The 25387-nt window shown below is 38.5% G+C and overlaps 1 protein-coding gene across 3 annotated transcripts in view; it reads left to right on the top strand.

Moving 5' to 3' along the window:
* Positions 1–10033, top strand: part of nedd4.S (NEDD4 E3 ubiquitin protein ligase S homeolog) — an 83168-nt gene extending 73135 nt beyond the window's left edge. For all 3 annotated transcript variants that reach the window (XM_018255458.2, XM_041588312.1, XM_041588311.1), the window contains 6 exons: positions 710–770; positions 1690–1749; positions 2750–2857; positions 5199–5295; positions 7256–7328; positions 9203–10033. In XM_018255458.2, the coding sequence (XP_018110947.1) occupies positions 710–770; positions 1690–1749; positions 2750–2857; positions 5199–5295; positions 7256–7328; positions 9203–9305 (502 nt within the window). In that variant the 3' untranslated portion in view covers positions 9306–10033. The remainder of the gene's footprint in view (positions 1–709; positions 771–1689; positions 1750–2749; positions 2858–5198; positions 5296–7255; positions 7329–9202) is intronic.
* Positions 10034–25387: the final 15354 nt, after the last annotated feature.

Genomic DNA, 25387 nt, shown 5'->3' with positions numbered 1-25387 from the left:
CCTGTCTGAAAGGCGAAAATTCAGCGGTACCGTCCGCTCGCTGCTCTGTCTCCTCTAGGGGTAAGTGAAGCCAGACTGATCTCCATCCTGGGAAATATGTTCTTGCACATTGTGAATATGAAATTACCTGCACTGATCGGTCTCACTCAGCACGCACGGACACATTTCTCCACTACAGGGACGCAAGTCCTTTAGATTGAGCGGCCGACCAATGTTATAATTTTATACACTTTAGCTAGTGACGCACAGTTGACCCCATGACGTCACAGGTTGCGCTGTTTGGCGCCATTTTGTGTTTAAAAACTGATTGTTATTTGCACTGTACACACCACCTGAAGAAGGCTCAAGTACAGGAGCCGAAACGTCGCAATAAATTGGTTATCTTTTTTCACTTATACAAGTCCTTTGTGTGCGGTTTTTGTTGCTCTATATATATATATATATATATATATATATATATATATATATATATATATATATATATATATATATATATATATATATATATATATATATATATATATATATATATATATATAAAAGTTTTTCCCAGATTACATAAATTGCTTATATATATATATATATATATATATATATATATAAAAGTTTTTCCCAGATTACATAAATTGCTTTTCTGTGTAAATTAAATATGTTAATTAAAGATATATGATTATTCTGGAAGTAAAGTTTTGCTGTTTCTTTTATGCAGTCTTGTTATTCAGTGGAGGTTTATGAACAGAGTTCAAAAACAGATGGCTGCATTCAAAGAGGTAAATAATAGGCAAATTATGTTTTATGTGGCATACTCTTTTTACTGTAAGGTTGATGTATCAGAACATATTAGTTAGTACCTTAATGTGCTGTGGAATTTCAGTTACCAGAGACCATTTGAGGTAAAACCCTGAACAAAAGAATCACAGTTTTAGACTTGGGAACGTATGAAATGAGAATATACTTGAATAAAAGGGAGTTACTGGTGGGAAAGCATTGAGATATATCTTCACAGCACAGAAAAACAAAGAACTGCTCTTATAGTCAATCAGGTGATTCTGCCTCAAGGTCAGAGTACTAGTGACCAAGGCTAGCTTGAGAACATAATACATCCAAAGTCAGGAGGGCTCCCAGGAGAATCCTCAGAGTACTAGTGACCAAGGCTAGCTTGAGAACAGAATCCATTCAAGTCATGAGGGCTCCCAGGAGAATCTGCATACACAGAATTGTATTCTCTCTCAATGGTCTGCAGCATGCTAATACTTTCTCTGGAATAATACTAATACTGGAATAAATAATTGATATCCATAGTACCATTAATGTTCAATGGTGTCTTTTCTTTATGTAATGGCCTCATACTGTCCATCTGCTGGCCCACTCTGCATAAGGGGAGACCATGATGTTTCAGTGAGATGGAAAACAAAACAGCCTAGTATGCTAGAGCTATCACTTTAAGTGAGACTGGAAGGGTTGCCATGTTTAACACTGTCGCTGTTAGTGCAAGGCACAAGTGTCATTTTATCTGAACTGCCTGGGAGTCCCAACCTTAAATGAATGTTTATTGTTTTATGATTTCAGTATAATCACAAGGAAAGTCACAGCAAGGTACAGCACAGGGCACAGTTACTTAGGACAGGCAAATAAGGAATATGTATACATTTATTTTCTTTTTTTTAATATGCTTTTATTCATTTTAAGGGCTTCTTTGAACTGATCCCGCAAGACCTGATAAAAATATTTGATGAAAATGAGCTGGAGGTATTTTGCCAGTTGTATTTATTTCTATTAGAAATATATTGTATTATGTACTGTATATTCAAGCTAACATAATACATTTAGAGTCCTATGTACATAGGTATAACTAGTAGCTACAGGCATCATAAAATCGTCAGGAAAATGACCACTCTCGCCAACACATACGCTGCCTTTTAACAGTCACATTTAGTCACTTGACCAACTCTCTCATTTTATGAATAACAAATATTAAACTGACAAGTTATTCTCTGGGTTATATATATATTTCAAATCACTGAAGATCAATATCAAGGCTGATTTATAAAATTTGAGCAGGGGAATACTAATGGATTCCCAGTAGTTTCCACTTTCATCTCATTTATTAACACTTTCCTAACGGTCAGAAAGCTTTTTTTTTTTTTTTTTTAATCCTATTAACAAATAGATATTGAATCCTACTGCACACAGGTTATTTTACTCCTTTTAAGCGAGAAAACTAAAGCCTAAACATTATAATGACTAGAATTTCTGTATTTTATAAAATAAACTTGCTGTACTAGCCAAGTCATCCAGCAGCCCTATAACTGGAATGATCTATGCTGTCAAAGTTAACCACCGGTAATCACCATCTTGAATGGCTATCTTTTAAGCTGCTGTTGAAAAGCTTAGCTTAGGGTCCGTTATTAATCATCAAGTACAAAATTAGGTTTGTCTTACATAGAAGGTGATGCTACAGGGTGCATTATTCAATTCTGAACTGCCATGTTAGTGAATTTATTACATATTTTCCTTGTTTTGATATATTTGTATACTGTATATTTGTCTAGGGTTGGTCCAAAGTAACTGACAGCAGCCAAGGTACAGATGTTCACTGCTAAAGGGCTGTGGTCCTCCTAAACTAGTATAGAGCCCTAACCATATGACAGAGCATTTCTAGCCTAAAATAAATGCTTTACAACAAGTATATGCACTTTCATCTTTAACATGGAAGGGTTATCTATTAATTCTTGGTTCTGTTTTCTAGCTGCTGATGTGTGGATTAGGGGATGTTGATGTAAATAACTGGCGAGAACATTCGAAGTACAAGAATGGATACACCCAAGGACACCAAGTTATACAGTGGTTTTGGAAGGTACTGGAGGTTTTTGTAATCCATGAATGTGAATTTCTTCTAATACTTTGTTCTTTCACATATGGGGAAAGTGCTGGCTCGAAGTTTAGCACTGAAACCTTGCCTTGGTTTGATTCCAACCAGGGCACTTTCTTTTTGTGGGTTTCCCTGGGAACTCTATTTCTATCCCACACACAAAAACATGCAGGTTCATTATCAAACCTTGTGTGTGTGATCATGATATTGTAGACTCTAAATCCCATGTGGGAAGTAACCAAAGTAAATTATGAACACTCCCACCAATGCAACTGCATGCATTCATCAGAAAAGAAAACAGCATCTGCCACAAACTCCAGGCTAAGGTGGCAGACTTTCTCCATTTGACCTGTCACCAGTTTTTGGAGAACTGTCACATCATACCTAGCTACACGCCTGTCCCTCCCTTCTCTGTCGTCGTCCCCCCATGCTCCTACCTGGTGTCTTTGACAGAGCTGTAACTGGGAAGTTTCAGAGCCACCTCACCTGAGCTTTGTTTTACTATGCAAAAAAGGATATTATTCTGAGATGGAAGGGCCCTATTACATCCGACACCAAAGATGTGACAAACTTAGAGAATATGACACTCCCCATGATTAAACTTACTTACTTACTTAGCCAGGGGCTGTCCCAGGAAGTTTGACAAAACCTGACAGCCATGGATTGATATAGAAGGACTACTCCTCCTTGATAAATACACTACAATCCCTATCCAGGCATCAAAATATATACAATGTAATGAGTTTTAAAGGAGATGCAACTAACAGTATCTATACCAAACTCCCATTTAGTACTACTGTCCCTTACCCTCCCTCCTCTATCCTTCTCATCTTCTTAACTACTTAAAAACCAATTAAATCAAACAAATATCACACAATATTACATGAATAATGCATTATCCAATCATAGAAACCACAGAGGAAATTCCCTTAGTGCCTCTGGAAAGTGAAGAATTTCCAAAATGAATTTGAAATGTAGACTATAAAAATATACATTGTGCTCTACTCCTTCTCGGGCATGGTAATGCAAAGGTTAAGGGAATCTGGCTCCTTTTCCACTATATCAACAGACTTCAAAGATATGGCAGGCCTGATTTGGACCTACAGTATATTTCAGAAGGCAGCAAGCCAATAATTATAATAGCTAAATATTTTCCAGTGGAATTTTGCACACAGCAGTAAGAAATCCTTTTCTGTTAAAAGCTCATTGTTCATGTCCTTTTATGAGAGCCTACTGTGTGATGGCTTTTAATACTGTAGGTAACATTAAAGGATAAGTAAACCTTTAAAATAAGTCAGTGTAAAATTGACGAGGGGCTGTTCTAAGCACTTTTGTAATTTACAGTACATTCATTATTTATTCTTTTTTCATTCCAAGATAATAAGGGATACATGTACTGTTAAAATGAATGAATTTTACAACATCGCCACCTGCAGGTCAGTGTCTGACCAGTCTGACCACCAAGTAGTCAAGCAAGTTGTTAGGAGAAATAAAGAGGCTGCTCTGATGTTCTGCTTAGGAAAGATTTGAAGAAAGGTTTCTTATTGTTTTCCTAAGCAGAAGAACATCAGAGCAACCTGACAACTTCCCTGACTACTTGGTGGTCATACTGGTTGGAAACTGACCAGCAGGTGGTGCTGTTGGAACAAAATTCATTCAAAGTAACAGTACATGTATCCCTTAATATCTTGGAATGAAAAAAGAATAAATAATGAATGTAGATTGCAAATTTTTTTAGAATAGCCCCCTCATCAATTTTACATTCACTTATTTTAATGTTTTACTTATCCTTTAAAGGAACAGTAGCACCAAAAAATAAAAGTGTCCTAAATTAATGAAATTATAATGTACTGTTGTTCGGCACTGGTAAATCTGGAGTGTCTGCTTCAGAAACTACTATAGTTTATATAAATAAGCTGCTGTGTAACTAGGGAGCTGAAAAAGGAGAAAAGGCACAGGATACACAGCAGATAACGGATAAGATTTTTTAGCATGCAATTCTTCAGATCTTATCTGTTTAAGCATACAATTCTTCAGATCTTATCTGTTATCTACTGTGTTTTGTGCTTGAATGGCTTGCCCCCATGGTAACATAGCAGCTTGTTTATAGACGCTATAGTAAGACATAATTTTTCTGAAGTAAACACTCCAGTTTTGCCAGTGAAGGGCACCAGTACAGTATATTGTCTTTCCTTTAAAACACTTAAATTCTAATGTTCCTTTAATATAAGTTTATTGGTTAAGGTTATTTGCCTTTTATATAGGTTTGTATACACTTATTTTCAAATGCAAATAATAAAATATGTTTTTTCGGCCCACCATACAGGCTGTACTTATGATGGATGCAGAAAAGAGGATTCGATTACTTCAGTTTGTCACAGGCACATCACGTGTGCCCATGAATGGATTTGCTGAGCTGTATGGTATGTGTTTCTTAACTAAGTTTCTGCTATGAGAACACTTGCATTTAGAATGGAATAACGCTATACTCTGATAATTAATCTGATGACTGCATTTGTGGGGAGGGTGGAGGATATAAGGTATGCCACTGGTTCATGTTAAATATATGCTTACACACCCTCAGAATACAGTAAAGCTTAGATTTTGTATTGTACAGGTATGGGACCTGTTATCCAGAATGCTTGGGACCTGGGGATTACCAAATAAAAGATCCTTATACCTTAATTCTACTACAAAATCATGTGAACATTAATAAACCCAGGCTGGTTTTGCTTCCAATAAGAATTAGTCATATATTAGTTTGAATCAAGTACAAGGTACTGTTTTATTATTACAGAGAAAAAGGAAAACATTTTTAAAAATCTGGACTTTTTGAATAAAATTTAATCTATGGGAGCCTTTTTATAATTTGGAGCTCTCTGGATTACAGGTTTCTTGATAATGAATACCATACCTGTATGTAATAAAAATACCTAGCCCTTGTAGTCTAATGGTGCGGCGGGGACGCCCGCCACGCCGCTCCTCTTCCCTCTGTGTGCCGTCTTCCTAGTGTGCGCGCGGTGCGCACTCCTGTAATTTATAGGCGCATGTGCGCTAGCGTGAATACGTCAGCGCGCAATGGCGCAAAATTTAAATGTATTTAAAGGGACAGTTTTTCTGTAATCATTGCCCGTGATAGGACTTGTTTTCCTGGTGCCTCTGAGCCTTTGTGCATCTGTCCCTGTGTGATATTGATCTCCTGTTGTGATCTTGCCTGTTTTGTCCATCCTGATATCCGTAATCCCACCCAGCCTGTATCTTGACTACTCCTTCTGCCTGATCCTATTCTGATTGACTACCTGATTTGACCTTTTGCCTTCCTGACGATCCTAGTTATCCTCCTGCCTCAACCCAGCCTGCCTGACTACGATTCTGCCTAATCCTTTGGTACCGTGATCTTCGGCCCAAAAAGACTCTGCTAACAGCCGTGCCCCTTTGCCAGCCAGAACATCTTGCCTTGTACCCCTCGTTAAGTCCAGGTGGCACCCAAGTAAGCTGAGGGCTCCTCCCGAAGCCCAACGGTGGTCACACTACTGGTGAAACCGAGCCGAGAACAGGGTACTTGGCACTTGTTCTGGTATTGGGTGCCGGCCGTGACAGTGTATTCCTATCATGTATGACTGATCTAGTGAAAGGCTTCCTCGTGTCTTTTAAAAAAACGCATAAACTACCCATAACAGACAGCAGGAACTTTCAGTCTTTCCCTGGGAGTGAACCTGTTTCCATCAACGTGTTATTGAATTTTTAATTCCAGTGGCTACACACCCATATTTTTTTTGGCAATACTATCTTCAAGTTATATTTTCTTTCTACCTCCGTAGAATGTGGCATTATGTTTTAGATCCAAATAGAAACTGAAATTCCAAAACATGTGTTGCAGAAAAAAAAAAGAGTAAAAACACACATACAAAAATAATAAAGTAGACCATTTGCAGATTGTTGCATTATATTAAAAGTTGTATTTAATCATTTTAAGGTTGCTATTGGCCTCTGTAGTCTCCCTTATGAGCTTGCTGTTTCATCAGTCACCAATTAAATCTGAGTTTTGTATCATCCCAGTATTGACCTATTTCTACCACACACAGTGCTATGAAATTCTTTAAAGGAACAGTAAAAATAAAAACTGGATAAATAGATAGACTGTGCATAATACACTTTTTTCTCATATAGTTAGTTAGCCAAAAATGTAATCTATAAAGGCTGGAGCGACTGGATGTCTAACATAACTGAACAGAACCCAACTTCCTGCTTTTCAGCTCTCTAGATGTGTTGCATCTACTCCACGTGGGAATGCTTGCAGAGTAAAAATTGACTTTGGTGCTCTTCATGATTGTGTCACCAACAAGTTAATCAATGAATACATTTTCATTTCATTGTTCTTAGGCTCCAATGGACCACAGTTGTTTACAGTTGAAAAATGGGGCACTCCAGAAAAACTCCCTAGAGCGCACACATGGTGAGCTGCTTCTGTGAATTCATTATATAGATGCAATGTAATAGTTCCTTAACTTGCTTAAATCAGAAATAGATTGGCATCATTCTCAATGATTCTGTTATTGAAGTAAGTTTTTACATGGAAGTGTCATAAAATGCCAAGGAAGTCATTTATAAAATACTGAATTGGGGGAATCCTGAAAAATGCCCAGCAGGTCGTTATTTTCCTCATTTAAGTTGGCAGAATTGGGAATGAATTCAATTAAAAAGCTGATACCTGTGTCAGTACTTCAGAATGTGCTGGAGTTCTTTGAGCATTGGAATGCCATTCTGATCTATAGAGTAATAGTGCTCAGCTTTGTTCAGCAGCAGGACTGGGCAATACCACCTGTCTGAATCCTTGGTCTTCAATAAGTATTCCATGCAGGGAGAAAGGATTCTCCCAACATTTATAGAAGGAAAAGAGGGACATAGAGGGCCATCTGCCCAAAAAGGACACAAATTCTAACCACACTCACTTTGCAGCAATGTCACTTAAATACCATACTCATATAACAAAAATACACTACTTTTTATATAGTGGGAATGGAAGCATGAGGAACAAAGAAGCACTAGGTGCACCACTGTGTTATGACAGACTCAGTGGCCCTACTGTTTCATGACATATTATGGCCCCAAGCATTCAATACACACTGTGTGCGGCCCTCAGCACTTCATGACAGACATGTGGCACCTCCATGTCATGTCATAGTCTGACTCCAACAGATTCGGCTCTCGCACACCCTAACAAAATGAATGGTAAAGATACCTGGTGCTCAAGAGGTAGAGGTTTGGCCGCCTCAAAAGAATAGTTTCAAAGAAAAAAAATCCAATGGCACACAGGATTGATTCAAGCAAGACTGCCTTGCATGTTTAATGCAGAGTGCATTAGTGTCATAGTCTGAACCACCAGCATTTAAAGGTACCTAGTTTGCCCAACAAAGCATTGTGATCCTCTAATGCCAGAATTAATCCCTTTAAATTAAACTACAGCCCAGCTTGTGCTTGCCATTTTTATTATCTACGCCTACATTGCCCCCTGCCTTTTTCCTGAGGTACTTGTCAAATATCTAAAGCTGCCAGCAGACAGGGGCAATTCTGGGGCTGCTGCCACCCTCTCCCATTCAGTCAAAGGGGGGGGGGCAACATTGCTAATGTGGTGAGTGCACAATAGTGCTCTCTGCACTAGAGGAGCTGAATTTCTGGGTTAAAACCTGGAAAGTTGTCTCTTAAAGTTACAACAGGCACCTTTTTGCCACCCCTTGTAACTGTCCGCTTGCTGCCTCCTGAGGAGTGGCCCTGCCAGCAGATACTTTACCAAGCAGCAGTTATCATTGCTAATGAGTAAAATATACAGAACAATAATATATCAAGTCCCAATCTCTAGTGTAAATTCTTGGTTTTGTGAGATCTAACTGTTATGTAGTAATAAGGGCAGCAAAACTTTGTCCTTTGACCTATCCCAACAAATCTAATTTGTTTTTATTATTATAACTGCACTATAACATTAACAACACAATCATTCTTTGAGTATGTGATATAATAAACTGATTGAAGCATGAGCCAGGAGTTGGAATGTCTACCTGCCAAAACAGAGTTGTTTTCAAAGTTAAATTGAAGGATCTGAGTAAAGAAATAAAATGAAATCTCTAAAAACCAATGATTCTCCATGGGTGCTACATAGAGCCTCAAATTTACAATTAGCAGCCAAAAACTCACACATTCAGTAACTGTGTCCAAGGCCATTTTGGCATTTCACTGACACCACACTGTGATTGTCACTACGCATAGTGTCAGCATTTTATTAACTAGTTGTCGGTTTTTGCACCTAACAATGTTTTTATCCTTGTTTTTCAGCTTTAATCGCTTGGACTTGCCACCTTATGAGTCATTTGAGGACCTGTGGGATAAGCTTCATATTGCAATTGAAAATGCCCAAGGTTTTGATGGGGTTGATTGATGGGGTTGAATAATGGGGTTACTGCAAATTTGAAGATAAAGTGTTATGTTTACAAATGAAAACAAACGTATATCCCAGGGATCCTCTCTAGAAGTATTCTACTTCATTTGAACATTCTCAATTATGTATATTACATATAGAAAGAACAGTGCAACACATAGCAGGCAGACACCACTGCAGTAAAAAATACTGCGCTCTGTTCAGCTGAATGCACTGCTAAAGCCTTCCCTGTGTATGTGACCATATATATATATATATATATATATATATATATATATATATATATATATATATATATATATATATATATACATACACACCAGTAAGTTTGTGTCCTTAACAAAAATCGAGGTTTGTCTGCAATTATTACTCTTCTTCTTGATATTTACCTCTCCTTGCAAACTTACAAAACTACTGAATTTAAAGGCTGTAAAACTTGCACTGATCATGTGATCTATGCTCCTTTATTTGGTAATTCATAATGAAATGAGTAGAATTCTGTTCCCTTATCTGCTGGTCAGGGTATTGTTTTGGGGAGTATCAAGTGTAAAAATCTGAAGCCATAACCGATTCTCTCACTGCTGCTTCAAGCTGCTTAATGTTCTTTATCTCTAGACACTTTATTACCAAAATATAGTTCTGGTTAGCTACCATTTATATTTATGTTAGTACAGGTATGGGACCTGTTATCCAGAATGCTTGGGACCTGGGGTTTTCCGGATAATGTATCTTTCCGTAATTTGGGTCTTCATACCTTAAGTTTATTAGAAATTCATATAAACATTAAATAAACCCATTAGCCTGGTTTTGCTTCCAATAAGGATGAATTATTTCTTAGTTTGGATCAAGTACAAACAACATTTTTATTATAACAGATATAGAAAAAGTAAATCATTTTAAAAAATTTAGATTATTTGGATAAAATGGAGTCTATGGGAGCCCTTCTGTAATTCGGAACGGGTTTCCAGATAACAGATCCCATACCTGTAAAACACTATTATACTACTCACTTATAGAACAGTCACTCTTCCTAATCTGTATTCTTTCCAGTTTGCTCTTGTAAAGACAGAAGGGATTTTTAATATGAATGAATAGTTTTGGTTTCAGATACACTGTTTTGTGATTTATTGAAGGTTTTTTTTTCTTGTTTTATTCTTTCTAAATGATAATGAAAAGGACATTTAAGGGGTTATTTAATTAAGTCCGAATGCTAAAAACTCGAAAATATTTCTTTTTTTTACTATAAGATACAAAATTTTTGTGAAAAAAAACCTTATAATAAAATTATTTCTTATGCCCCGCCCCGAGGCTGCAAAAAGTCTGAATCCGAAAATACTCCATCTTCAACCTGTCGAGGTCCTGTAGAATTGGAGGGCAAATTGTGGATTCTACAGGTAGTTTGGTGGGACTTTTTTATTTAAAAAATCTGAAAAATTCAGATTTTGATAAATAACCCCACTAAAGTCAGTTCTGCTTCTTGAATTCGGTGGCGAAAATTCTCTCGTCACGTGGAGCACTTGCATTTCTGTAGAGTGCACATTAACCAATGCACAGTTGCACAGTACAGATATGTTTACAGAGTTGTGTACGTTTACAGGTATTCTAGTCTAATATTTTTATATAAATAATGATCTTTAGCCTAGCTTCCAAATGAGTCGCGATATTTCAGCATTACCAAATTCAATGTAAGATAATGTGAAAATACTTGTAGTCTTTGTGTTCACTTAATATAGCTCATTGTCTTTTTCTACCTATAAATTATTTTCCTAAGTTAAAAAAACTCATTTATAGTTATTTTATTGATAAACTACTTATTTTCCAATTTTCTTCTTGAATCTGCAGTCATTTACTTGTCTTTAATGTTTAGGTGCCTGCTAGTTGGCATTTTAAAGGCCTTCCACCTTCACAGCTAAAAAGGTAGGGAAGCACAGTTGAATTTTTATATAGCTATGCAGTAAAGTGAAATATGCAACTGAAACTTTGAAGCAGCAGTGACATTTATAGGACCCTCATTTCGTTGTCCAATTAAATATATTGGTATTAGTATGGAACTAATGTATCCGGTTGATTCATAAAGACACTGTGACCTATAAACCTATTTTCTTTTTTTGTTCAAGAGTTTTCTTCAGCAATACCACAAGCTCGGCCGAGTTAACTGCATTGCTGCTCTAAAGCACCTTATTTCAGTTCTAAATGCCTATCAAGTCTTAATGGGATTTTATGTAATGCAGAATTCGCCGATAGGCGTGGTCTTTATTCCTAAAAGTATTACTTGTATATAACGGATAATTTATAGAGAATGAAATTGTTTAACTACATAGCAAAATATTTTATATAAATCTATTATGGGAAAATTGCATTTGTATCGATTCAAATGTCAGATTATTGTTTTGTACGTTTTAGTCAAAAATGTGCACAGACAGCAACTAACAGTAAGCAATAAAAATGATTCCAACGCATGTTGTGTGGCTTCTACTGTCTTTTGGATTCTATATGGCAAAACACTTTCCTGATTGTTCAAGTTCAAGGTAGGTGCACACAAAAGAAAACAGCTACCCAGGTGCTGTGGAACCGCATAATAATAATAGTACAAGGTCAGCACTCTCTGGTGTTAGTGAAAAATAAAAAAGGATTTATTGTTCAACGCTTCGAATTGGACAATCAGTAATATCTGAACACTGAGGGCACCTGTTTGGTTCCAGTGGGTGCACAAGGTGGGAACAAAATGTAAAATCTGCTATTCTGCACTTTACTTGGGGGCAGGTCAGGTTTTTACACAGTGGGCCACAAATACAGGTAAACTGGTGCGGGTTGCGATACGGGTAATCGGGTATGGGTTTGTCTGCGGGTCTGGAAAAACAGACCCGTGCAGGCAGGGCCGGAACTAGGGGTAGGCAGAAGAGGCACCTTCCTAGGGCACAACCATGTGGGGGCACTGGGCAGGTACCTGTCAAAAGTCTTCTGCCTACCCCTAGTACGGTGGTTTGCTCCCATGCTTGCTCATTCCCCCCCCCCTCTATCCTCTCCCATCTATCACTCTCCCCTCCCTCCGTCACTCCCCCCTATCTCCCTCCTTTCCTGTTTGTCACTCTCCCCTCCCCCTTCTTTACTCTCACTCCCTTCTCTTCTTATGGCACATACGCACGCAGCGATGGTGCAGGGGTAGCCAACCGGGTGCCTAGTGTGCCCTGTCAGCTTGACCCAGCCCTACGTGCAAATATGATATATCAATACCCACTTCAGTCTGCAATTTGGTGAGCAGCAAACAGCAATCTTCCTTTACCATAAGAGAACTATTTGGGGGATAGTGGGTCACATTTGGCTTTCATTCTCTTTTAATAGTGGGCATCTTGCAAGAATGTCTTGTAGCCATATGTAAACAGACATAGCTATGTTTTTATTGTTACTGTTTGGAATTGGAAGTATTATCTGGCTAGCATTTTGGCCTTGCAGTGCTGAGATTCTGATTCTGACTGGGGCACTATTAGCCAGTAGCTTGTATGTCCTCCCCATGTCTGCAATGGTTTGCTCCAGATTCTCCGGTTTCTATACATACCCCCAAAACCTACAGCCGGTTCTAGTGTGTGATATGATAATGGCAGGGGATGATGATATATATGATCTGTATGAATAAAGGATATTCTTTTACCCACAAACCCACAACACAATTGTTTTCACCAGGAGACTCTGCTTAGAAATGACTAAATGTACTATTTAAATTTTTTTCCTCAGCAGAGCAATATCGCTAGATGTTCCTTTTCCAACTGAAGTCACTTTCTGCTGACTGTAGCTAGTTAGCGAAAATGAACAGTAGGTGGCGCTGTTGTAAAATGCAATAGTGCTTAGTAGAGCTCAGATCAATTTTACATTCATTTGTCTATTGAGGGTTTACGTTTGCTTTGTTTAGTATTTTTGGGTACAATAATCTACAATGACTTTCTCTCCAATTATATTATTAGCCGTTTACACAGGTTGCTGTTGGACTGGAGCCCACATGTTGGTAGGTGGAAACGTGGCTCAGTCGTTCCCATAGCTGTGTGTGGTTCTCTTATACTTCAGCCTGCCAAGCTTGCCCTTTAATAGAATAAAAAAAAAATATATATATATATATATACACCACTCTACCCAGTTATATACATGTGTGTGTCTCATGTAAAAGACCCAGAGTGCACCCTGGAAAATATATATATATATATATATATATATATTTTTTTTTTTTTTTTCTTTTTTTGTTAAATAAAATATACCATTAGGTTGCAGCATTGTGCCATCATAGGGTTGGGAACAAAAAGGGAAGAAAAACTTCAGACATCACAGAGAATGCACACCTGCAGCCCATTTGCCAAAGAGTGATGCGCTGGGAGGTAAGAGACTGGAGAAATCTCCTGGCACGTCTTACAATGGTGCTTTCCAAAACTTCACTAGGATTCTCTTAGCTGTTCCATTATGGCACTAGCATGTTCCATTCAGTTCCAAGAGCAAGCTGTGTGCAACATGCAGTGCCAAAATGGAATTTTACCTGCCAACGCAGTCAAAATGATGCTTCATCCCAATGTTATTAAGAGGGAAGAAAGATAAATATATAGGAAGGCTGGTATTTCTTTCCCAGAAAAATGGAAAGCAAAATAGTGTTATTGATAATGCCAAAAAAAAACTATTTTCCCTGCAGATAATGTGCAATAAAAATATATATCAAAAATTAGCTTGAGCACTCCCTATATCATGTTACTTTATTTTTAGCTACTATTATTTTTAACTACACCCTTAAAGTTAGTGTAAGCTCTGATGCGAATTCTACTTACATGTCCATGAAATATATATAGTAACTTTTATCATGTGCAATAGCAATGCAACTAAAGTCCCTAAAGATGGACAGGTTTCTGGAAGTCCAATCAAAAAAAAACATGTTCAGTGTCACCTTGTTATATGTTTTAGTATATGAAAAGAACACTAAAATGATGAAAAGCACTATTTGGGGAATAGGGTATTTGTTTCCCTTAATTGGCTCATGGGTTGACATGTTGCACGGACAGACACTGCTTTGAAGATGGAGTTAATCCAGGTTGGAGCTGTAAAGCAATAGACACTAGATTAACTGAACAGACCCACCATCGTCCAAATGGCAGAATAACCTTCATACACATTCAGTTCTGCCAGCCCATTCCTTAGGGTCTTTCATTTCTATCTGATTTATGATACAATGTGAGGTTGGAATTTCCCCTTTGTTATCTGCCTAATTCCTCCAGCCACTAACAAATAACACATGTTGGCTACAGCATTCAAGCAAACTGCACAATCACAAACCAACAGCACTGGCCTGTTTTCTGCCTCACAGAGTGGATTGAAAGGCCACACTTCACAGCATCTGGTCTGACACTGCCCATTCAAGTTCCAGGGAAGGCTCTTTATGTTAGTAACTATATCCTGCAACATTAAATCCACACCTCATGCAATTAACTCCATGGCAGGATCAGAAGCGGAGGTTCAACAGGAAAGAGGACTTGGGGAGCTACACATGAATGTCAGATAACAGGGCTCATTTACTGTGCAAAGTACAATTTCAGGCTCAAATTGCCCTGTTTGTTACCAACAGTGCAGCATTTTCACCATGATTCCAGTGTATTTACTAGGGATGCGCCGAATTAAGGATTCAGTTCGGGATTCAGCCAGGATTCGGCCTTTTTCAGCAGGATTCGGATTCAGTCCGGCTGAACTGAATCCTAATCTGTATATGCAAATTAGGGGTGGGGAGGGAAATCGCGTGACTTTTTGTCACAAAATAAGGAAGTAAACATGTTTTCCTTTTCCCACCCCTGATTTGCATATTCAAATTAGGGTTCGGTATTCGGACTAATCTTTCGAGAAGGATTCCAGGGTTCGGCCAAATCCAAAATAGTGGATTCGGCGCACATCTAGTATTTAAGCAGTCCACCAAAAAAACCTTAGAGTTACCACCAGCTTGAATGTGCCAGTAGCTCAATGGTTCCCCTGCATCCATGGGTGCACTAATGATTCAGAAGAAAGGGTGGGATGGATGTCTGTTCAAGACCACAGTCACAACTGATAGAGCCCTGTTATCTCCAAGTGAGTGGAATAGTTCCCAATGCAGCAGTGACTGGGATACAAATTGTGTTTCTCTGGTTTTTGTGGCACTACAGTAGGGACTCTTAATTGTCTCCAGAAACAAACATTGTTAAAATAAATGCGCCTTTAGAGATTTCAGGGCAGCTTGGCACAGTGCATTTGATTTATGGTTTACATGGCAACTCCCAGGGAGATGAAATCCCCACGTCATGCTACAGTACATAACTACAACAAGCAGCTTAACACACTCATTATTATTATGATTATTATTATTACATATTTAGAAAGCACCAACATATTCAACAGTGCTGTACAATAAATGGCTGTATACATTAAACACACACATTACAAAAACAACTGATCCAAGCAGTAAATAGAACTATAATGTAAAAGGAGAAGGAGTATGAGAATAAGGTGTGGGGTTGGACTAGATCAGAAGTCAGAAGAAGGTGAGAGATGTGGAACTGAGCGTTGCATGTAGCAGCATATTGTGTACACTGAAGCTTATGCTAAAACAGATGAGGGTAAGGGTGATGGTTTTAAGAGATATTCTGAAGGCAGAAAGTTTGTGAGAAGTTCATTTGTTTGAATTTTATTCTGAAAGGTGGTGAAAGGCAGTGCAGAGATTGGCGGAGGAGGAGGAGCAGTTGCTGAGGTGTATAAACCTAGCACAGTTTTCATTATGGACTGGAGAGGGGACGGAGGGCCAATTAATAGAGTGTTACAGTAATCAACGTGTAATATGATGAAAGGTGAATCAGGATTTTGGTGGCATCTTGGTTGGAAATGATTGTATTTTTTTAAATAATCCTTAGGTGAAAGTAACATGATTTAGTTATTGGTTGACAATGACAAGTGAAGGGCAGAGCTTAATCCAGGATAACCCCAAAGCACAGAGCCTGAGGAGATAGGGGGGAAATTGAGTTGTTAGCTGTGCTGTGCTTGGATGTCCACCTACAAACTTCATGCATCCGACACGACATGAAGACAGTCGTGTCTTGTCTGATTCATGTAGTTTGTAGGTGCGATATTTCTATTACTTACATAATATTAGGCGCCTCCGACTTGCCGCCTGCGCTTCCTCTCAGAGCGTCGGACTGGAAGAAGTCGCGCCGTGGCGTTCAGCCCTAACTCATACATGTATGTGACACATTTTTGTCATGTACATTTTGTCCGGCCTTTGCAATCATCTAGAACTGTTATTTGGCCAATCTTTATAGGATGTATTTGGTATTTGCAAACAACATTTGCAGCCTGACAGAGGGAAGATAATGCATGAATACATAGAACTCTGACTAGTAAAGGGTTAATATAATCATATATATAATTTTAAATGTTTGCCAGTCAAATGACCAGGGTTGGATTGGACCGGTGGAGCAATTGAAAAAACAGGAATGGGCCCTGGTGAACCAGGATCCTCTCCTGCCCCTCTCCCCCCGATCAATAAAAGGTACATGGAGTGGGGGTACATGGCATGTGGGGGGGGGGTGCGTAGGAGGACCCTTGAGGTCACAGCCCTAGGGTGAGCTCAGACACCCCAGTCCGACACTGCACATAACCCAAGACATGGGAGAGAAAGATAAATACACTGAGGTGCAGTTTTATGGACACAGGTTTTTTTGCAAAGGAAACTTTGGCTACTGTGGAAAAACTAAGCATTGTGTGTGTTTTCCCAGTGGTGATTTATATTATTGCCAGTGGGAATGAATTGGCAGGAGATTAGACACCTGCACTAAATTACGTGATTTGTGTTGGATCCCTTATTAAACTACTAGACGTTGGATCAAATAGAAGAAACCTCTACCTGCAACTTAGAGGTGAACTAAAATTGGGGCATCTTTGGAGACAGAGATCTTTACTTCTAAAGGACTGTGGATGCCTTGGGCTGGTACAGAAGCCCACAACTTACAACATTTCTAGCTACTTCTTTAGTTAAGCTTTAGTTCTCCTTTAACAGTTTTGTCTTATATTCTAAAGGAAGTACCTATAAAACCCCCAGTGTGTAGTGGATGTTATTAATGAGTTCTGATGCAACCTGGACATATACAAAATAATAATAATGTTAATAATCAAGATGTATATATAAATAATGATATGTAAACATCACAGGCAGCTAGTATCCATATAGTAACATTATGCTTATTGGATGTATCTGTGTCCATTACTCTGGTCACTTCTAGAATGTGTTGGCAAATCATTGTAAAATGATTTTAACACATTTCCCTTTCTTAATGCAGACTGCCTTACTGTTACATCTCAATCTTCCTGCTCAGGGAGATTGATGTAAAGACAACAAATGAAATAGGATCTTCCCTCCCTTTGAACTGCATGCTCAGGATTTATGATTTCATAGTAGTGGGAATGTATACATAGCTGGTCTAGATCAATACCCCACTGTTTGGAGAATGCCTTTGCCTTTATAAGACAATAGATTTTAAAACAACAACTTTAATCTTTCCATGTTCCCTGTCAAATAATGGAAACATGAGTCTAGATTAAATGATCGACCTCTTGGATAGAAAAACTAGATTCAGGCTACAGCATTAAATAAGTATAATTTTTAGTATTTGTGAATATTTTGTATTACTGTATTTGGACAGTGATGTAGAGACATATAATGTAAGCTGATAGATCTCATTGATATCATATTTCAAGCTTTGCTGGACTGGGGCCTTGTGCCCCACAGGATATCTAACAACATAGGCCCTACTTAGTAAGAGGATTTTATATTTTTTCTCTGCCTTTTCAAATTTGCTTCATTGTGCCCTGTCCTTCACGCCTCATATCCAGTCACTTATTAATGTCACTTCCACCTAAGGAACATATCCAAAATACGATCATTTATCACCCCAGATGCTGCCAAAATTCTTATTCACTTTCTCATTATATCACGTCCAGACCACTGTAACTCTCTTTTAATTGGCCTTTCCCTCCAGAGACTGTCACCTCTCCAGTCCATAATGAACACTGCTGCGAGGCTCATACACCTCAGCAACCGCTCCTCCTCTGCCTCGCCATTCTGTCAATCCCTACACTGGCTTCCACTAACTTTCAGAATCAAATTCAAATTAATGACCATGACAGTCAAAGCCCTTCATAACTCTGCCCCTCCCTACATCTCTGAACGCATCTCTATATATTCACCCAACCGCTTACTACACTCCTCTACTGACCTGCTACTCAACTCATCTCTCATTACCTCCTCACATGCTCACATTCAAGACTTTGCAAGGGCTGCCCTCCCCCCCCCCGTAATTCTCTCCCACTGTCTGTCTGACTTTCTCCCAACCTTTCTGCTTTCAAGGAATCACTTAAAAGGCACTTATTTAGAGAAGCCTACTCTCACTCTCCTTAACTACCAAATGCAATACCACATACAGTACTACATCTCACACACAGTTAATTCTGATTTTGCCCACTTGCCACACCTTGTGTCTTATTCCCTTCCCTTTAGATTGTAAGCCCTTTTGCACAGGGCCTTCCTCACCTTTTGTACCAGTATTGTTTGTGATGTATGTAACTCCATATGTTCTATGTATGTCATTTATGTAATTTAGCTGTGAAATATGTTGGCGCTAAATAAAAACATGTTAAAAATAATAATAATAATAATTGTGGATTTTAACCACCCCTGATATTTACCCTTTTTAGCTTTGAATTTAAAACTCCTATTTGTATTTTAGCACAGAACAGTATTACCCCCTATCACATACTAAGCATAACCTGCTAACCTCCCCACCACCACATCTCAAATGGTTTCTTCTTGCAGTGGACATCCCCCAGATGCCCAGTCTATTTACTTTAAAGGGGCCAGCCAAAAACCTGCCCATGTGTAGAATACTGCTCCTATAAATTTTCAGCCTTTCTAACTCAGGATTTTATAGCCTAAAATCCACGGCATGCCTTGATGCCAGAAAACTGAGAAGGCCGAATTCATCTTGCAAATGTCCTGTACTCTATATGTCAAACAATGAAGCTATGCTGATGAAATGTGCTGCAACATGTATGATGAAGAATAAAGCTGCAACACATATGAATAACATATTCAGCAGCACTGCATAATAAAAGGGTGAGGGTTACCAGGTCCGGACTGGGATTCTAATAGGGCCCTGTCATTTCAAGTACACATAGGCCCAAACAGGCCCCCACAGGTCCAATAAATAGATATTGTCTATGGATTCTTACAGCAGCCCCTCTGGCATTGGCAGAATCTATAGATACCAGTCCAGGCCTGGGTGTATATGTGAAACATTCAAATTACAAACATAAAACTACAATGTAATTGATATAGGAGCTAAAAAGACTTACATGCAAGTTAAAAACAATGATCTCCCTTATTTATCGCAGTGTTATACATTAGAACCCCAATTGTATGTCCCCATATTAATGTTGTAGTTCAATGAAACCTTTTTTCTATTAAAGCAGCCAATCAAGCTTATGGAAAAAGGCCATTTGTATCCCAGTAACTAATCACTGCATTCACTAGCAGTTTGATCCCAGTTTCATGATCTGCAAACATTTATCCATACAACTATTGCTTTTATTTATAGCAAACATTAATGTTACAGTCTCTTTAAGCCAGTACATAAAAAGCAATGTTGTAATGTAATCTGGAGATACTGCACTTTGAAAAAGTTATTACAGACATAATTTAGGGTTTCGTTTACAACGTAGCATAGAACTGACTAGAGAACTGTTACCTTGTGTGTCTAGCAATATGATTCTTGGCCAAATCATCTTGGTTTTTGTGCTAAGCTATGGGATCCTTTCTAAACGTATATAGGCTGCTGAGTGATAGGATCCATTATCCATTCCTCCCTGCCCTATACTGAAAGACACACACCATAGGAGAGCATTTTAACTCAAACCCCTAATCTACCATTTATATTGTAAGCCCTTTTGCACAGGGCCTTCCTCACCGTTTCGTTTTTCTTTAGCCTTATGCTCACTTATGAAACCAAACTATATCAGTAACACATTTTCACTGGGAATTATGAAATGTTACTAAAACATATGAAGGAGAGTTATTCAATATCTGTTGCCCATTCTCCTGCCTCGTGGGAAACATTCTGTGGTTTTATTTATGTGTTGAAGTTGCTATAGGCACATGCCTCCTAATTTCTGGAACAATGTGGAGCATTTAAAATTAGCTTTATATCCTACAACAGATCAGTTTTGTAAATCATTCTGTATCTCTTGTTGCTCTAATTTGCTTAAAGGGATACTGTCATGGGAAAACATGTTTTTTTCAAAACGCATCAGTTATTAGTGCTGCTCCAGCAGAAAAATACATTTTTCAAAAGAGCAAACAGAATTTTTTATATTCAATTTTGAAATCTGACATGGGGCTAGACATATTGTCAGTTTCCCAGCTGCCCCCAGTCATGTGACATGTGCTCTGATAAACTTCAGTCACTCTTTACTGCTGTACTGCAAGTTGGGGTGATTTCACCCCCAGCAGCCTAACAAAAGAACAATGGGAAGGTAACCAGATAGCAACACAATATAACAGCTCCCTGGTAGATCTAAGAACAGCACTCATTAGTAAAAGCCAAGTCCTACTGAGACTGATTCAGTTACATTAGTAGGAGAAATAACAGCCTGTCAGAAAGCAGTTCCATCCTAAAGTGCAGGCACAAGTCACATGAATGGGGGCAGCTGGGAAACTGACAATATTTCTAGCCCCATGTCAGATTTCAAAATTGAATATAAAAAAATATGTTTGCTCTTTTGAGAATTGGATTAGCACTATTAACTGATGTGTTTTGAAAAAAATATGTTTTCCCATGACAGTATCCCTTTAAGCCTCTGAAGAAGCTGATTCGTTAAGTGAAACACGTCCACATCAGGCGAGGAGACGTCACATTGGACTAGGACCAGAACCATGAGGGATTGATTTTATGCTGGCAAACTTCCTTTGTATAATCTGAACTGGGACTCTGCGACTGTATGTAATATGTGCCTCATCCCATTTTAGTAAATTTGAGTGCAATACAATGCTTTTTTTTTATTTTTTAATGATTACACAGTATTACACTATTGGGCTTTTCTATTTTTAATTCCTATTTGTAGTATCTGAGACATTGGAAGAGAGCAGACATTGAGATATAGTAGCCCTATAATGTATCTAACCTTCTGCCCCACCTATCCAGATATATTGGAGCCTTAACTCCCATTTGTATTTTCTTGACATAAATTTAAAATTTGGAAAAAAACCCCATGTGCCAGAAACTCAAATGGGTTGCCAATGCCATAACTATAGAGAAAGCAGGGAGTGTGTGGACAGGGAGTAGGGGGCGGGGCAGTTAGGTATTGCATCAGCCCCTCTGTACTTACTGTAAAAAGCAGTATGTGACCCTTGGCTATTCTCTGCACTGCTATTTCTGATTATTGAAACACTGTAGCAGCAGGTAGCTACTGTAATTAACAGATCTGTGAACAAGCATGCAATTACATTGTGGCAAATGAAGTCTTGGCTGGAGGAGAAGTGGCTTCTGTAACAATGCTTCAAGAGTCAGAAACAGCAGTGCAGAATGGGACTGGCAAATACCGTGTTATTTGCAATTACATTTTCAGAAATTGTTTAAACCACCTGTAATGTTTTCTGGAAAATTTCTTAGAATTACATTTTCTTCCATTAGAAAAAATATTATTTTGGGATTTGCATCTCCTTGAAGAGCCTGATACATACTGGAATTACTTTCCCATGAGCCGTTTCACCATAGGCAATATGACATCCATGTTGTGTTCCAATAAATGTTTGGCTTCAGAGATGAAAGAGGAAAACTTTGCTTTCTATGAGGGTTGTGCGCTTTGCAGTGCTTAATGGGGTTGATGTACCAGTGCATCTGTGGCTTTATATTGAATCTTGCCTGAGAGGGTTTCATGTCTCAGAATAATGAGACTATTTAAAGCATTCAGTGCTTTGCTGCTAACTTATGAAATCACTTTTATGTCTTCTAGCATCTTACTATACTGTATATGCACATCTCAAGAACAGCAATCATCAGCAACAATGGATTCATAGAGGTCTATGCAGAAATACCTCCTTATTCCATGTGCCTAGTGTATAGAGCCTTGTGTTTAAGGTTCATTGAAAATCAAAGGGTTAAAAGCTAACTTTGTACTGATGACTCATTCACTAGTTTATCTGGCCTTGAATAAGAATGTGTTTCTGGATGTCTTTTTAATCAAACTAGCCTTCCTATATCTCGTGGTCTCCTTGACAACATATTTGCCCTGTGCTCATTCTGAAAAGAAGAATTAATGAGTATCTCCTCCCACTAATAGGTGGTAAGGTCCATGAGATATGCCACAATGGGCAAATGAATCGTATGTAGGGGAAAATCCTGAGGGGAAATTGTTTTATTTGGACTTGCTGGTTTGATATTCACACACACCAGGGGAGGGAGGGGATAAAGCAGGGTTCTGTCACAATACCTGTCATTAAATACCACCAGAGATTTAATCGCCCGGTGACTAATTGCCTCTTCTTTGGGGCGACTAATCTCCCCGAACAGCTTCCCCGTCTTATGCCTGCTAGAATGAGAAATCGCACTCGCGGCGCTTAGTTTTCCGAAGTTTTCTCATGAGGCACCTTCGGGCGACTTTGGAAAATGTAGCGCCACGAGTGCCATGCCTAGTTTTTGCCTTCAATAAAAGCCTTTAATACATCATAAGTCCTGTGAGTGCGGCTACTTCATATATATAAATTATCTTAAGACCAGCACACCCTTTAAAAATAAATTTCAACTTTTATTGTCAATACATTGTACAATACATTGTGTCTAACGTTTTGGTCCTAGTTTTTGACCTTTCTCAAGGATAATACCTGTTCACCAAACTTTAAATACCATTATCAAACCAAGCAAGTTAGTGTCCATTACGTGATTATCATATCAGTGACTTTCCATGTAAATTTCAATTTAAATATTCACCTCTCAATACATATCATAATGCTGGGTATATGTCCTAATGAGGACCGAAATGTTGGACTCTGGTATATATATATATATATATATATATATATATATATATATATATATATATATATATATATATATATATATATATATATATTGTTCGTCAAGCTGGAGCACTCAAGCAATATGTGACAACTGCCTTGGTGCTGGTTAATGGTATTATGTAAAACAAAATGCTGAAAAAACGCACTCACAGGACTTGTAAGATGCAAAAATAGAAAAGTTTATTACACAACGTTTCGGCTCTAATACTAGAGCCTTCCTCAGGTTGAGCCGACTGTCAAAGCTTGGCCGTCATGCCGCCACTCGCAGCAGTACTAGTCTTCAGGTTGGGGGGATAGCCTTTGATGTCACATAAGGACAGGGAAAATGAGATTGTTGGGCGGGAAAGGGTGGATATGGGTGGGGAAATGGGTGGTATGGGTAGGGAATGGGTAGGGAAATAGGCAGGGCAGAGGTGGGTATAGGGTAAGAAGAAAAGATCAGCAGCAGAAGGGGTGAGGGAGGGAGGAATTAATAGGGCATTACAGATTTACTGGTATATGTGTAATACCAGTGCCGGCACTAGCTGGTGATTTATCGACCAGTCAAATGGTACCTGTTGTCCCGCATAGCGGAATGTCATCACTTGCAGCAGTGCCCATGACATTACTTCTGCAAGTTAGGTTTCACCTAGTCACCGGAGCTAAATACAGGTATAAGGTATGGGCTAGATGTATGAAAAGGTGCCAAATCTAGATAGTCTTGTCTGTACTACAAGGATTCTCATACTCACATTCAATTATTTTCCTCCTCTGTCTCTGTAACATATAAACTCCAGAACTTAATAGCTAAGGCAGATTTTTATACTTTGGTAAATGTAATTCTTTAAAGTGTCATTATAAAACAATGTCTTGTACTCAATGCTAACTAAAGTTCTTAAATCCTATTTTGTTTTTCTTTCATTTTTACATTATTTTTTTACCAGTGAGCCAAACTGTGGAACGACCCCTTATGAGGTTTTATTGCTAAACATTCCATCTAAAGAAATGAATCGCCCAACAATTTGCCATGAACTGCAACTCCCTTCATCCTGAAATTGACTTGCTGAGCCCATTTGGAATTGCACTTGACAGCAGCTAGTTTAACATGCTTGATTTATATCACGAGTCAGTGTAACATGCTATGCCCATGGCCGTACCAGTGCCACATATAGGTGTATGGGCTATTAACATGAGAAGAGTATCAGTATCAGCCCTTAGTTGAATAGTCCGTCAGTCATGCTGATCCCACAGGCTCTGAATTATTTAATTACAATCATGCCGACATGGTGATGATGGATAGTGCTGCTGAAGTGCATAAACATTTCACGTCTATATCACTATGAATAAATTAATGAACTGTTGGTTCAGCATCGGCATCAGAGCACCCAAATAATATGCTAACACAGTTAAATGAAATCTTACGAAACACAATTAAAAGAGGGGGCTAGCAAACACTATGTACATAAAATCTCCTGGGTTTGCTTGAAATAAGTGATTTTAGCTTTTATTCATGCAAGGCTCTTTCTTGTTAAAGAATTTTTTATTAGTAAGCTAGCCACTGGGGAAAGAAGAAGCAGAACTCCCCCAGGCTACTGTTGAAGGAAGAGGCTTGAGCCTTATACCATTCATTCACACTATTCATCAGGATGCAGGGTCTCGTTTGTTAATGCCGGGTGCAGGATCTCGTTTGTTAATGCCGGGTGCAGGATCTCGTTTGTTAATGCCGGGTGCAGGATGCAGGGTCTTGTTTGTTAATGCCGGGTGCAAGATGCAGGGTCTTGTTTGTTAATGCCGAGTGCAGGATCTTGTTTGTTAATGCCGGGTGCAAGATGCAGGGTCTTGTTTGTTAAAGGGCATGTAAAGTCTAAAATAGAATAAGGCTAGAAATGCTGTATTTTGTATACTAAATATAAACATGAACTTACTGCACCACAAGCCTAATCAAACAAATAATTTATGCTTTCAAAGTTGGCTACAGGGAGTCACCATCTTG

The sequence above is a fragment of the Xenopus laevis genome, chromosome 3S (genome assembly GCF_017654675.1).
Source record: "Xenopus laevis strain J_2021 chromosome 3S, Xenopus_laevis_v10.1, whole genome shotgun sequence".
In the NCBI taxonomy this organism is placed as follows: Eukaryota; Metazoa; Chordata; class Amphibia; order Anura; family Pipidae; genus Xenopus; species Xenopus laevis.
This window is presented reverse-complemented; position numbering and strand designations above follow the sequence as displayed.